The sequence below is a fragment of the Aegilops tauschii genome, chromosome 5 (genome assembly GCF_002575655.3).
Source record: "Aegilops tauschii subsp. strangulata cultivar AL8/78 chromosome 5, Aet v6.0, whole genome shotgun sequence".
NCBI lineage: Eukaryota > Viridiplantae > Streptophyta > Magnoliopsida > Poales > Poaceae > Aegilops > Aegilops tauschii.
The window spans coordinates 404841943-404857330 of NC_053039.3; the positions used below are offsets into that span (position 1 = coordinate 404841943).

Consider the following 15388-nt stretch of genomic DNA (forward strand, 5'->3'; position numbering starts at 1 on the left):
ATACTAAATCAACTAAATCAAAATGTTTTATAAATCAACTAAATCAACTAGCCTATTAAATCAACTTGCCTACTAAATCAACTAAATCAAAATGTTCTATAAATCAACTAGCCTACTAGATCAACTTGCCTACTAAATCAACAAAATCAAAATGTTCTAAATCAACTAAATCAACTAGCCTACTAAATCAACAAAATCAAAATGTTCTAAATCAACTAAATCAACTAGCCTACTAGATCAACTTGTGTACTAAATCAACAAAATCAAAATGTTCTAAATGAACTAAATCAACTAAATCATATGAACTAAATCAAAATGTTGCATATGAACTAGCCTACTAAATCAAAATGTAGTAGAGAGGAGGGGTTGTGGATGGACGGGGGAGGAGGGATAAGGAGGGGCGACTGGAGGAGGGAGGAGAGAGTAGGACGGAGGAGGAAGGGCAGAGCGAGGAGGGGCCGACCAGCACGGCGAGTCGAGGGAGGACGGAGGAGGAGGGCGGTACCGAGTCCAGCGAGGAGGAGGAGGTGACGGCGGCGCAGAGGGAGGAGTGGTAGGCGACGACGGCCGGTGGGGGAGGACCGGCACGGGGGGGTTGAGGGGGAGGTCGAGTGAGTGTGAGTGTGTGGATAGGATAGAGGAGAGCGTGGGTGGTGGGAGGTAGCTAGTTGTAGCAGTAGCGCGGTACAGGTAAATGCGCTACTGCTAAACTACCTAGTAGTAGTGTCCTTCTAATTAACGCGCTGCTGCTATAACTAGCTTCACGGCGGGGTCATGGGAATAGTAGCAGTAGCGTGGCTTATTGGAGGCGCCCTATTGCTACTTTTATTTCAGCAGCGCGTTGTGGTGGAACGCGCTACTGATAAATTGCAGCAGCGCCTTTTTTAAAAACTCGCTGCTGGTAAGATCCTGTGTATATGCTTTTCCCTAGTAGTGATTTGACACTGATGGCCGACTACTTTGCTTCGGATGCACTCTTTGCTGACCAGTTTCTTCGGCGTTTTCAAATGCGCAAGACTGTCTTCGATCGTCTGTACCATGGCGTCTAGTCTTATGATGACTACTTCGTCTTGAAGAAGGTCGTCGTGGGAACGATTGGCTTCTCTGCTTACCAGAAGTGCACGGCGACACTATGGGTGCTTGCATAGTCGCTGATTCATGGGACAAGTACCTATGGATGTCTGAGAGCACATGCGGAAATGCCATGGTTAGCTTTGCAACTGTCATGGTCGACGTGTTCGGACCTCAGTACCTGAGAGAACCAACAGTGGTAGACATCGAGAGGCTCTTGGCAATCTCAGAAGTAAGAGGTTGGACTGGTTTGCTTGGTTCTCTTGACTGCATGCATTGGAAATGGAAGAACTACCCGAAGGCTTTACAAAGGCAATATCAGGGTCATGTTAAGAAGCCCACTATCATTGTTGAAGCAGTTGCATCACATGATCTTTGGATTTCGCACGCTTTCTTTGGCATATGCCTGGGTCTCACAACGACATCAATGTGTTGCAACGATCACCGTTGTTTGCGAGGCTGACTAAAGGAAAATCTCTTCCTTGCCACTATACTGTCAATGGACATGAGTACAACATGGGCTACTATCTAGTAACGGTATCTATCCTCCATGGGCTACCTTTGTCAGCACCATCTCTAACCCAGTTGGTCAGAAAAAGGCTCACTTTGCCCAAAGACAAGAAGCAGCTAGAAAGGATGTCGAGAGGACATTTGGAGTTCTGCGGGCCCGTTTTGCAGTTGTTCGTGGACCTGCTAAACAATACGATCCGAAGACCTTGTGGGAGGTGATGACATGTTGTGTGATCATGCACAACATGATCGTCAAGCATGAGGGTGACGATGCTGCCACAACTTTAGATGATCCTATCCAACTTTCAGACCAGAATCCGGCCAACATTTAAAGAGTTTATTCAAATGCATCAAAAAATTCAGCATCGACCAACTCACGAGCAGCCGAAGGAAGATATGATTGAGAATCAGTGGGCAGTTAAAGGGGACAACAATGTTGGGATGCAACATTTGAACTTTTTAAAATTTAAACTAGTGTTGCATGCGGCTATTTGAACATCTGCACTCTATGTATGCGGCTATTTGATCGACCTTAAAAAATGAGGGAGCTCGGATGTATGCGGACACGGTTGGATGGCGGCCTCCCGCATTCGAGTCCATGGACTGGTCCTACCCCACCCACCCCCTCACCCCTCCCCCCCCCCCCCCCCCCCCCCCCCGGCGCCGCGGACGGATGCAGGAGGAGATTTGCTGGTCGGCGTTGGAGATGCCCTTATGAAGTATGAGACATGTCTGATTAAGAAGGCTCGGCAACAATAAGTGCTTTGTTCTTGGCACTATACAAGTGCATCTCCTCTTTTACTTGATGCACTAATTTTCTTATGAGTATGATAAATATGTGTAGTTATACGATTATAGAAGCCCACATATATTTTTATCCAAATGATAAGTGCCACATGTGGCACGAAGTAACACCGTCCTGCCGTGTTTACAACTAAATTGCCATCCGAAAACAAATGAAACCCCAAAAAAGCTGAAACTTGCCATCTAAACAGAAAGTTGTCATGCTTCATAATTAAAATTACCATCCCGAGTAACTAAAGTTTCCATAAAAAACGTCAAGGCAGAATTGTTTTGTGCCACATGTGGGGCACTTATCAAGGTTCTACGCAAGAGGCTCGGATACGCAAGAGGTAGTAGCAGGCAGCTACAAGCCGGAGGCAGCAAGCCAACAACTGTCCGACGACAGCAACAAGAAGTATGCTGCCTTTTGTTCTTTTTCAGAACCTAGCAGCTCGTGTGCTTTTCCCTTTTTTTATCACCCTGAATCAAATAACAGTTTTTTTGTTATAAAAGAAGGATGATCTCCGGCCTCTGCATCTGGGAGATGCATGCGGCCACTTTATTGATTATTCTCGAGGACCTTATATAGTATTACAACAATATGTCTGAAACCGCCATCTTGGCAACATATGCCACTACTCCTATCCATATGATGAAGGGGTGCTAGCTGGGCCAAATACCCAGACCACTCACCTAAGCCTATCATCAAAAGCCGGAAGCCCCAGCCGAGCCACATACCGGGTCTGGGGCACAAACCGGTCTGAAGCACTCACATGTGTCGTCGCCGCCATCATTCCACAGGTCCGTCTTCAGAGCAGGTATTGAGACTTCTACCTTGTCAGGCCACTCTACCATCGACGCCACCATGACGCCAGACAACGTTCTCCTCCTGCGCGAGTCCATTTCCAAGCATCGGACACCAAGTCTCCACTACACCACGTTCCCAAGATCGGCCGCCATCAATGTTTAAGATGAAGCACCGCTCACCCAAGGAACCAACCACCGTTCCCTCGAGTCCGTGTACACCTCCAAAAATGACGCCCCCAAGAGGGAGACGACACAAGAGCGCCATCGTCATCTGATCTACTGATCTAGGGTTTCCCCCAGAGGTAGCAGATAGTTGTCTTGAACTTCTCCTTGGCGATGCCTTCAAGAAGGAAACACCGCAAAACAGCGCCGTCACCGCCGGCCTTGGCCAGGTTTTCACCCGGATCTGAACAGAGGACCTCCATCAAGCAACGTGTACACGAACCGCCGCCATCGCTGCCGAGGACTGGACGGAGAATCCAAGCCGCCACCGCCTAACTGGCCATGGCACCACCATGGTGCCTAGGCCGGCGTCGTCAGGCCCACCATGCCCGCCTGTAGAAGCTCACCAGATCCGCCAGCCCGCTGAAACCCATCTGGGTACAGCGAGATCCGCGATCTGGGCCGCCGCCACAGGGGCTCCTCTGCCGCGGTATCGCGCCTGCGCTGACGCCGCTGTCACACTCGCCGCCGGGAACCCGCCGCTCCACGCCGCCGGTGCCCCGCAGTTCCGTGCGCAGCCGCCGCTAGGGGAAAACACAGCCACCACGCGAGGGGGAAGCCCCGCCGCCGCCATCACTGGCCAGGCTACGGGCGTGGCCTCCGGCGGCGGCAGGGGAGAGAGGGCGAGGGAGGAGGCCTTTGGGCCGGTGGCGGCAGATCGCCCCCCGTGTCGCCTAGGTTAGGCGATGCGGGGGAAGGGGGCTGAGTCTAAATAAAATGCCAATTCTTTCTTAAGCCATTCAAATGTATGCATATTTTCTCTAATAGCTGCTTGAATATTTTGCTTTTGCAAGGAGCACGTGCATCTATGTTTTATTGTTCACATCTTAAAATAATGTTCTGCAATCAGGATGCATGATTTGCATGGAGTATGCCTCATCTTGCTATGCAGGAGGCTAAACTGAAGGGTTTGCACAAACAATTGTGTTCAGTATACGAGGAGGTAAACTTGTTCCTGCTCCGTGCTCCATCTTATTTTCTGTTACTCATCTCAAGATGCTGCTTTACAATGGTCAGGACACAAGATTGGCATGTGTAGCTAATGATCTGAACAGGAGATTTGTAAAAGGAATTCTTAATTAATTAGCAGGAGAAGCCCCTAATTTCAATGACTTAGCTGAAACGTCCAAAGTAAGATGGTTAACACGTTGAGGAATCTATCACACTGCAAAAGTTTCTTGATGGTGTTTTTCTTTACCTTCTATTTAAGCCATTTTATAACGACTCTTCCATTTCTCTTACCAACTTCTGTTGTGTTGTTTTAGGTCCGGAGATTCAAAAGAGTTAATCTTTTGGTGTTACAGTGGGAGAAATGACCAGTTATATGGATGTACTAATAACAGACAGTGAGCAGTTAGCTATTATGATTGATAGTATTCCCTCGGTTGACAACTTAGTCTTATGTAGAGTGATGCACTTGGCCATACTGTCATGGATCATTTGCAGGGACAAGTCAAAAAAACATCTTATATTAAGAGACAGAGGGAGTACGTGTTATGGTAGATCATCAAGTTCACGAATTACAAACCTCTATTACTTTCCCTATCTCAATTCACCTTGCTTTTATAATTGTGCTTCATCGGTTCCTTTACTTGCTCTGGAGTTTTAATATTGTACTCCATTTTAGCTTTTCAAAAGGTACTGGTTATCATTCTGTGTTACTCCCTCCATCCCATAATATAAGAGCGTTTTTGACACTATACTAGTATAAAAGACACTCTTATATTATGAGACGGAGGGAGTAGTTAATTGATGGTGGCCAATAATACTTTCAACATTTTTTCTTCTGTATGCGAGTAAATTGCACAAAACCACCACTTTAAAGGCTAAGTTTGCAGAAAACACTACGTTACATTTCTCTTGCAGAAAACACCACGTCTTGCGTAATCGTTTTGTAAAAACTACTGATTGGCGGATCCGGCCTTGTTAAATGAGATTATGACAGGTGGGTCCCCATTTTGCATACGTGGCGTAACGGCTCTAGTCAGACGGCGTTAGACAGGACACGGGGTCCACCTGTCAGTTGGGTCTTCTCCTCTAATTCTTCTTTCTTCCTCTCATCAAAAAGTCCTTTTAGTCAAGACAAAAATCCTCCACTTTCTCGTTCCCTTTCTCACTCCTCGGAGCGGCCGACGGGCGAGCTCTTCCTCACAGACAGCCTCCTCCGCCGCCGGTCAGATCCTTCGCCATTGAGCCCGATTGCCACGGGATCCACTGAGGTGTGGTGCTGCAACCACAGCTCCTCCTTTGACTATTGCTTTTGACCGGGTCAGTTTCACCACGGGATCCACTGAGGTGAGGTGCTGCAGCCACGAACTCCCTCCTCGGAGCCAAGATCGCCCGCCACGGTGCCTAGATGAGCAGAGGGATTTCGACGACGAGGGTGAGCCCCTGCACGTGCACGTCGTCCCGCCGCATCGTGGGATTTCGGAGACACCATGGGCTCCTTGAGCAGAGGGCGCTTCCCCGCGAGCTCCTTGACGATGCCCGCGCGACCACGGCGCCCACCGGCCCCTGCGGCTCCTCTCCCCTCCCTCTACTCCTCCCTGTCGACCAGATTGGCCCGAGTCACAGCAGCCCGGGCCACAGCGCCACGTGCGAGCGCCATGGATGCCGCCTCCATGCCCGCACAGCAACGCCGCCTGCCGGCGACCATCTCCCTGGCCATCGCCCTAAGCATCGCCGGCTTGCTGCGCCGCAGCCACTCCTACAAGATCCTGACGGCGCGCCCCCTCTCCGGCGACGAGACACAACGTCCGACCGCTTCTCTGCTCGCGTGCTTGGGCCGGCCAGATCCATGGAGCTGATTGCTTTTTTAGTTTTGATTGAAGGGGTGTCCCTGTAAAATTACATGGACTGGTTTGTAAATTTAGACAAATCCATCATCAAACGCCGTCTGAGTGGAGCCGTTACGCCACGTATGCAAAAAGGGGACCCGCCTGTCATAATCTCACTTAACAGGGCCAAATCCGCCGATCAGTGTTTTTTGCAAAACGATTACACAAGACATGTTGTTTTTTGTAAAAAAATATGTAACGTAGTGTTTTCTGCAAATCTAGCCTTTAAAGTGGTGGTTTTGTGCAATTTACTCTCTGTACGCCGATGATAAATGTCTGTGTGTGACTTTGACATTCGAATCTATGGGGCTTGAAAGATTTGATGGTAAGTAATTAAAACTCCTTTCTTCTTATCCAACTTCACAGAGAAATTGTTTGTAGGATGGATGTTTTGATGTAGTTACGATTTTAATCTGCTGAAACAAGAGTTATCTTCTTTGTACTAAATAAAGATACGAAGGGAGTTGAAGCATCTACAGCCGCGACCTGCAAATCCGGGCACTCAAACGCACGCGGCGTGCCCGGGCGCGTCCGCGGGCACTGATCGGGCACTTAAATTCTGTCGTTCACATCCATATATCTTATATCCGGTCCCTCATATCCATACTAGCATGCAACATAGATAAAAAGAACATAGATCATCACACAAACATAGAATCAGATAGGGAAATGCACATTCCGATCACCAGAAGATCACCGACGGATGCCAAAAACTCACCAAAGTTCGCATAATTCACATAAACGACTGACAAATTTAAACTACATTACTAAAAACTATAAATTGAAGACGGAGACGGCGGAGATTCACCACTTCCTCGCCGGCCCTTTGCCCTTCCGATCGCCGGCGCAGCTGTAGGCGTCAGCGGCTGGTGGCGGATCATCCGAGTCGTTGGACGAGGAGCCGCCATCGTCGAAAAGGATGACGAGCCCTTTTAGCCGTCAGACCTCCCTGTCATGCTGCCGCTTGAGCTTCACGAGCCAAGTTGCCTCCGCTGCCTCACACTCGGACTGCTCAATGGCAATCCGGAGCGCGTTGGCGTTCTTCTGGCGGAGCCGCCGCGCGTCTGTCTCTGCGGTCGTAAGTGACTGGCGGTAGACCCATTCGAGGAGCCACGCGTCCTCATCGGCCTCCGCCTGCATCCCGCGGCAACGACGCACAGACTGCTCCACCTCCCTCCTCTCCCTTTCTCGCTGCCGCTCAAGGGGGGCGGCGCGCGCCTCTGATTCCAGCGTGCGCGTCCGGGCCGGCGTGGCGGGCACAAACACCCACCGCTGCCCACGTGGGGGAGCAGCAGCCGGCAAGGCTAGGGGACGACGTAGGGGAGGCGCGGATTGCGCAGGCCGCCTGTCGAAGCTATGCCCAGGCCGGGAGGGGCCAGCGCCGACGTCCGAGCTGCACCGACGGGGAAGCTGGGGCGTTTGAAGCCCGTTTGAGGCGTCCGTCAGGGTCAAAAAATCATGACTGCGAGTCACCGGATAGGCGGGCCGGGCATTTGAGGCCGGTTTGAAGCGCCCAACTATAGATGCTCTTACTAGCTTTATTCCGAGAATGACTAATATGAGTAATACTAGTTCTACAAAGACTCGTAAGGTACTTGGTCTCCTTACCAACGAGTGAAGCAATATACCAATGTCGCAAGCTTGAATCATCTTAACTGCTACGCGTCGAGGCTAAAGAACAGCCAATTGTTTTTTTAGCATCTGTAAACTTTATTAAATTTGGATGTTCATAGGGATACAAATAATATCAGGCGTAGTTACAAGCCACACATGGCGCCCGTTAGACAAAGAAACTGCAGCTTTTGCAAGCGAATGTGCTTCCAAATTATACTTCCTACTCTCATGAACAAAACGAATGTCTTGAAAATGAGTAGAGCGATAGCTAATCTCACGCAATATCGATGTGTAGTGGCAAGGAGCTTCAGTCCCGATCTTGGAGATCACTTCAGCACAGTCCGATGTCACACATACATCATTCAAGTTGAGGTCCGTAGCCAAGGCAAGTGCTTCATTGCATGCTTGCGCCTCTAGCGAGGGCGGGTCCGTAAGGCCTTCGAAAACTCTGGCTGAAGATCCCAAGAAAGCTCCTGCCTTATCTCGGCAAATGACCGCTGCAGCGCCTCTCCTACCACATGACACACCGCCATCTACATTGATTTTCACGTCGAAGTCTGTTGGGGGAATCCATACCGGTCTGGTTGCTTTGGTCGCTGCATTATCAGCTGTTACATGCAATTCCTTCGGCATCACATGCTGGACCTTGGTTGGACGAAGCTTGTTCTCAGCCATCAAGTCAAGATCTCCCAGGAACTTTGTGATAAAAACCGAGGTGCTCAGGGGGCTTTGGTACTGATCATCATGAATAGCACGTCGCCGCGCCCACCATATGGACCACATCGTAACCAAAATTTGAACCACCTCCTCCGGTAGGGTATCAAGCAGCCAAAATACCCATAATCTAGCATCCTCCGTTCGGTTTGAAATAGCAACCTCTGTCAGCTCCTCCTCGGCGAGTGCCCACCCGCATCAGGACATGTGGCAATCAAATAACGAATGCCTCCAGGTATCAATCACCGCATTGCATAAAGAACAAGCCGGCGTATCTGTCATATTTCTATGGTTCCGGACATATCCAGTTGGAATAGAAGTCTTGGCTAGACGCCAAGCAAAAACTTTGATCTTGGACGGGATGCTCAAATTCAGAGTTTACCCCATGATCTCTTGTCTGCCTCGCAATGAGAGTGCCCTGGAACATGTTCCAACCAGTCCGTTCTCTGCTGTTTTGTTGAAGCCACTAGTCGGTATGCAGACCGAACTGAAAACACGCCCCTTCTATCGTAGTGCCAGGCCCAGAAGTCAGCTTGGGTGCAGGTACTTAGCGGGATATTCAGGATCGTCTCCTTGTCCATTGCATAAAAATGCTCATCCAGCACAGCAACGCTCCAGCAAGCATTACTGTGATACTAGCTGCGGTGGGTTTGAAGTTTTGGGACAGACCGGCCTCAATTTGTGGTCTCGCGGTATCCAATTTTCATGCCAGATGTTCGTCTCACTCCCTGTCCCGATGCTCTTGATGATGCCCAGTTTGAGAGTGTCACGGCCTTCATGTATAGAGCGCCAGACTTGAGACGGATTACTCCCTAGCTCGGCTTCCAGAATATTACAATCAGGGTAGTAAACTGCCTTGAGTATACGCGCGCTTAGGGAGTCTGGTTCCCAATTGTTGTGCAGGGGATTAAATGGCAGAAAGGGTTTGAGCCCAACAGGGATTAGAGTGACAGAAGTTCCACTCAAACTACTCTGTATTGGTCACTCAAGAGATGTATTTTGAAGCCTCATCCCCACTTTACGGTAACTCATGTACTAGCAAGTCACCACGTAGACACGCAGTGTAACTCTTGCACAACTTAGCAGTCAACCTGGTGACAACGTGTAACCTGATATTGTTCAACTAACGCTCTAATGATTAAAATAAAATTATTCGCCTGATGACTTCAAGAAATATAACCATCAAGTAACACACAAATCAACCTAGTAAAACCAAGATTTATCAGTCAAACGAGATAACTACTGAACCCAAATGAGTAAAACTGAGCTGTATACCCTCATTTAGCACAACGAAGACTGATCCATAGTTTGGCTGAGATGAAACTATCCTTTTGAGATACATGTGACAAACATAGCAGGCTGCTTATGATCGGTCCACCCATGAAAGCAATGTTCAGTGAACTTGGTAAAGACTGCATCTATGCATTGTGACATTCAAAATAAAGTTGAATTCAAGCTTTGTAGGCACTGCGAGTTGGTGAAGAAGGCATGACACTTCATGTACAAAATTGCAATTAGACCATAGGAGTCGGCACCCTGAATCATAAGAATTACATGCAGAACTGTTCTCAGTGACCAAACAAGTAAGGAGAAAGATAAGAATACAGATTGAGTAGTAACCAAACCATCTACGGCATTACTAATCTTGAGTTCTTGACACTGTCAATTCTTACTGAAAATATCCAAGGTTTTGCGTCAAAAGAAAAACGGAAGGTGCGATTCTAGTAAAATTCTACTTACAATCAGCTAAACTGTTACAAGTAACTCGATAAAAATCAAATGGAGATATAGTGTGATTAGACTAGCTCAACTCGTATTTATTTTTCCTAGTGATGGAAAAATGGACATGCAGCACCATACAAACTGATTCTTTCTAGTGATAGAAATCTAGAGTTGCTGTCGTACTTATATAGGCAACCATAGCTTGTGATCTCCATGCAGGGATTAGGATTTCAGTGGATTGTGCAAACGATAGCACGCTGCACTACTTATCAATCTCATACAGTTAAATGATTAATCCAGGACCACGTGTGAAGACGAATTGTTGCATTCTAACTGTAAACATTTTATTACCAGTTCAAAGGAGTAGGGCACAATGAACGAAAGAAGCTAAGGAATCAAAGCGCAAAGTTAATGTTACATATCATATATACCAAGATTTCTCACAGAAATCACAATCACAGACACTGTGTCTGAAAAGAGCACTCTGAGTATCAAGTGCAACCAAAATTAAGTTTCTTAATTTTTGTGTTACTCCCATACAGTATAGGAACTTTCATGGAATTCAAACCAAAAAATGAAACAAAGAATATTATAAACAAAAATACAGGTTGTAGTATGTAACAGGTGCATTTAACTGGAGTTGCACAAGAGAAGGTATGATAGCTTGTGCTCTTACACTAACACCACTTGAACAAAATCCAAACTACGGGTACAAGGTTCAATTGCAAAAAAGGCAATCGAATACACACATCCACAAAGTCAGAAATGATTGAGAAACTGAGTTGCCAAATTAACAACCTCAGTCGTTTTCAAAATTCATTTGTACTAACAATGCAACTGTTTAAAGCAGATTAATTATCAATTGAACGACGTGTTTAAACTCTAAAGCACCTACAACCAATTTGATAGAAGCTAGAATAGCAGCAGCAAAATCAGAAGTATGCAGAAAATCAAAAGTCTGACCTGCTCATGACCTATCTTCTTGCTTCTTCTAACCTCCCATCTTCTTCTTTTTTCGCTCTTTCATCAATTTCTTCTATATTGACACAAGTGTAACTAGAGTTACAGGAAACCATTTATTTTTTATGCCATTCTAAGTAAATATCAATGTACCTCTATTTTCCTCCTTGCCTTCCTGAAAAAATACCAGGCATGACGTGCATAAATCAGATCAGAATAACATTTAACTTCATCACTCCATATTCTTGGATGATTGGTGTCTACTGAACCAACAAACAGACCACTGAAGTCAAATACGGGTGCTCCCAGTAGCTCTTCAATTTCGGTTGTACAACCAAAAGTAAACCACTTCCCACTTCTCGGCACGATGCTGTCGGAATCAGCAGGATTGGCAATAGCTTCAGTTCTTGGGTTACTACAATAGGTCAGCGTACAATTAATCAACAGCACCAAATATGGTTATTAAGCTGCATGAAAAATTGTAAGAGTGGGAAACCTTACATAACAGAACTTTGGTCCGAATTCAAGCAACCCAAGTGCACATTTGATAGAATGAGGACATCGTCCCTGCCAATCCTCTTTCTACTGCGGAGCACTGGATGATAAGGGTGATCAGGCTGTTCTACTGACAATATCGTGACTGACTTTGTTTTTTTGATAAAGATTTTAGCAGCCTTCTCATTATTATCATGGAAACGAACACTGAAAGTATCAAAAGCAGCTGTGTTGATTTGCGAATGATGGACAGCTATAAAGATAACTCTTTTACTAACTCCAATGATAAAACCAGTGCAAGATTTATAATGGGTAGTTCGCATGTTTTGTTGAATATAACGATCTCGCTCTTCTCCTTCCATCGGTGGCATATCCATAAATTGATGGCAAGTCCCACGGGGTTCGAATGACAGAACAAGTACAACTGAGCGAGAGACTTTGATTGTCAGATCATCCAAGAACTCTTGGCTCCCACAAATCTAAGAAATAAAAACAAGAATTAGTACTTCAAACATGTCATGTTAGTTTCCATAGATAATGTCAAATAGGAATACCGGAGCCATTGCAGTTGCGCGTTCACGATCTGTGATCTGCACAGAGGAAGCATGTCAGAGTGTCAACTACTAGCAAATACAATGCCATAGCAGCTCATTATAAGAGATAACCAAAATGATGAACAAACGACTGGCACCAACTCACAACATATATGGGTAAGCATAAAGCAATAACGAGAGTGCACATTGGTGATGATAAAATGACCTCAGTTTGCGTCCACTCTACTTGGCATTTCCATGGCCATTAACCACACATTGCCCAGACAATCATCGCCGTGACCGAGTGCTCTGTAAGCAACGAATAGCAGATTAAAACTTGGCCTCTGCCTGCCTCTGAACCAAACTCCGAACTTCATCTACTGCAAATTCTCTGCAATCAGCAGGAGATGGAAGATGGGCCAAGTTTTCAACCAGAACATTTTACACTACGTACATGCTCTGTTGTAAACAACAGAGAAGTTCATTTTGCAGCACCAGATGAATCCAATTTTTTGCATGGCAAACAACTACCTCTCAGTGATGTTGTGCTGAAACAAGGGTGCTCACAGTGAATAATTTGTCTCTAACGTACTTGGGATTGGATCATAAATCCACAGTTGCATTGACGGAGAAAGAGATGTGTTCTCAACAGTGAAACATTGAGACGCGCAACTCTCGGCCGAACATGAAAAGAAGTGCACGTCGAAAGACGGATTTCTTTCAAACAAACAAAAAAAGACTGATCGCATTATATTAAGCTCTTCTAGCGACGACAGTACGATCTACGAAAAGGAGGCAGTTGATTACTAGTTCTATATTACCCCGCAAAAGAAAAATAGCCCAAGATTTATCGGGTTCCAGAGACGCTAGATGAAGAGAGGAGAGGAGAAACTCACCACCGCTGCTCTTCCCGACCAGCCGCTGCTGCTGTTTCCTGCCTGCCCCCACGTCCCCGATCGCCTCCTTCCGCCACCGCTGTGGTTCGCCGCCTCCCCGCTCGCCGCCTTCCGCCCCCGCGCCCGTTGAGGTGCTCCTGGTTCCCCTAGCCCCCGTCCAACCCGCCGCCTTTGGCCGGTCCTTCCACCAGCGCCTGCGGTGCGGCGCCGCCAGAGATTCGGGAGGGAGAGACGAGAGGGCAGCGGAGCAAGCGGCCGACGGTTAGGTCCACGTGGGTTACTTGCCCGATCTATGTAGAACTGAATCTCAGGAGGGGAGAGGAGTAGGTAAGGATGAACACCACAGAGGACAGCGGTCTCTCTCTCTCGAGTTTTTCTTTTTCCCTCAACAACAGGAGGCGCTCGGAGCGCCAAACTTTTCATTCAGCTCAGTAACAAAAAGCCCTGAAACTGAAAAATCAGATACAAGAGAATCTACAAGGCAAGTCAATTTTTTTAAGAGTACATTAAATATGTACCATTGATTTATAGAAGGCAAAGATTAGTTACAAGAATTACAATTGATGGCCAAACCACAATTGGTTGGCACATCGAACTCACCGTTCCAACTCAGGCACTCTACTACTCAAATAAATGTTGGACTCCTCTTCCTCCTGCCAACACTCATCTCAAAAGTTTCCGATGTATCAATTCAACATTGCCCCATTCATCTGTGATAGCATTTGTAGCAAATACCCTGCCATTTCTCTGCTTCCACAAGTTCCAGCAAACTAGGACACAGAAAGCATTTGCAGTAGGTCTTGGTAATACACTTCCTCGACTTTGCCCACCAATCCTCCAGATTGTGCGGAAGTATCTATGCCAAGTCTCCTAAAGCTTAGGAACCAGACCTGTCGAGCAAAAACGCACTGAAGTAGAATATGGTCCATAGTGTCCTCCTGATCACACAGGTAGCAAACTGAAGTCTGATCTTGCAGCCCATGCCTGAATCTAAGGTCCGACGTCCAAAGACGATAGTGCAAGGCCAGCCATATGAAGATCTTGCAAGTGAGCGGTGCCCAGCACCGCCAAACTGCAGATGCACATTGGAATCCCATGCCCCCTTCGCAAAGCATCTTGTAAGCAGAGCTAGCCGTATACATGCCTGAGGCATCCCATTGCCAGACCGTCTTGTCCTCCACAGCTGGAGTGATTTCCGCATCGATCAGTCTATCCCAGAGATGGATGGACTGAATCAGACCCTCAGTCGACATCTCTACTACAATGTCGGATGTCCATGCGTGTAGATGAATCACATCCTTTATAGTCCTTTTGTTCACGACTTGTGTCTTGACCTTTTCCACAATCAAGGGGGCGATTTCAGCAATACAAGCTCCATTTATTCCTGTGTGTAGGAGAATAGATTTGGCTATGCAGCTCACAATGTATTGATCGGATGTATAAACACGTATATATGATGTACAAGGGTAGCCATATCCTCAACTATACATGGAATATGAGGTGGGCTTGACATACAAGTGATACATGCAATCACATATTCAACACCCCCCTCTTCCCGGCAGTTAATACGTCACTTGTGATGCATAGACTGGACCTAAACTCCTCAAAAGTAGTGGCCAGTAACCCCTTGGTCATCACGACGGTGAATTGCTGAGCGGTGGGAACATGCAAGATGCGGACATGTCCGATAGCCACCTACTCGCGCCGAAGTGAATGTCAAGTTCAATGTGATTTGTGCGACGATGATGAATGGGGTTGGCAGAGAGGTAGACGGCGGAGGCATTGTCGCAGTAGACGATGGTGGCCTTGGGAACGTTAAGATGTAACTTCTGAAGAAGTGGTCGAAGCCATGAACACTCAGCGATGGCGTTAGTCGCCCAGTACTCCACCTCGGCACTAGGACGTGACACCATGGGTTGTCGTTTAGACGACCACGATATGAGTGAGGGCCTGAGGTAAAACAATAGCCAAAGGTGGATCGATGAGTGTTGGGATAACCAGCCCAGTCGGTGTCGAAGTAGGCAACCAGGTCGGTGGATGATGAGGCCGACAATGTGAGACCAAGAGCCATAGTGCCGCAGATGTACCGAAGGATCCGCTTCACCAGGTTGCAATGAGAATCACGGGGAGAATGCATGTGAAGACACACCTGATGTACAACATACTGCAAGCCCGGTCGAGTGAGCATCAAGTACTGGAGAGCACCGACAATGGAGCGTTAGAA

General features: G+C 47.2%; 1 protein-coding gene across 4 annotated transcripts; it reads right to left on the reverse strand.

Moving 5' to 3' along the window:
* Nucleotides 1-9696: 9696 nt before the first annotated feature.
* Nucleotides 9697-13602, reverse strand: LOC109763719 (uncharacterized). 4 transcript variants are annotated; one of them, XM_073500510.1, is made up of 7 exons: nucleotides 13165-13450; nucleotides 12495-12577; nucleotides 12290-12325; nucleotides 11742-12214; nucleotides 11394-11646; nucleotides 11244-11316; nucleotides 9697-10094 (listed from the first exon to the last, which is right to left on the reverse strand). In XM_073500510.1, the coding sequence occupies exons 3-6, from the start codon at nucleotides 12296-12298 to the stop codon at nucleotides 11272-11274; spliced, it is 780 nt and encodes a 259-aa protein (XP_073356611.1). In that variant the 5' UTR covers nucleotides 12299-12325; nucleotides 12495-12577; nucleotides 13165-13450; the 3' UTR covers nucleotides 9697-10094; nucleotides 11244-11271. The 4 variants fall into 4 exon arrangements, with proteins under 4 accessions (XP_073356611.1, XP_040246539.1, XP_040246538.1 ...); XM_040390605.3 differs by having other exon boundaries at nucleotides 9839-10094; nucleotides 11394-11655; XM_040390604.2 differs by lacking the exon at nucleotides 12495-12577 and having other exon boundaries at nucleotides 9839-10094; nucleotides 13165-13602.
* Between the last annotated feature and the right edge of the window lie 1786 nt (nucleotides 13603-15388).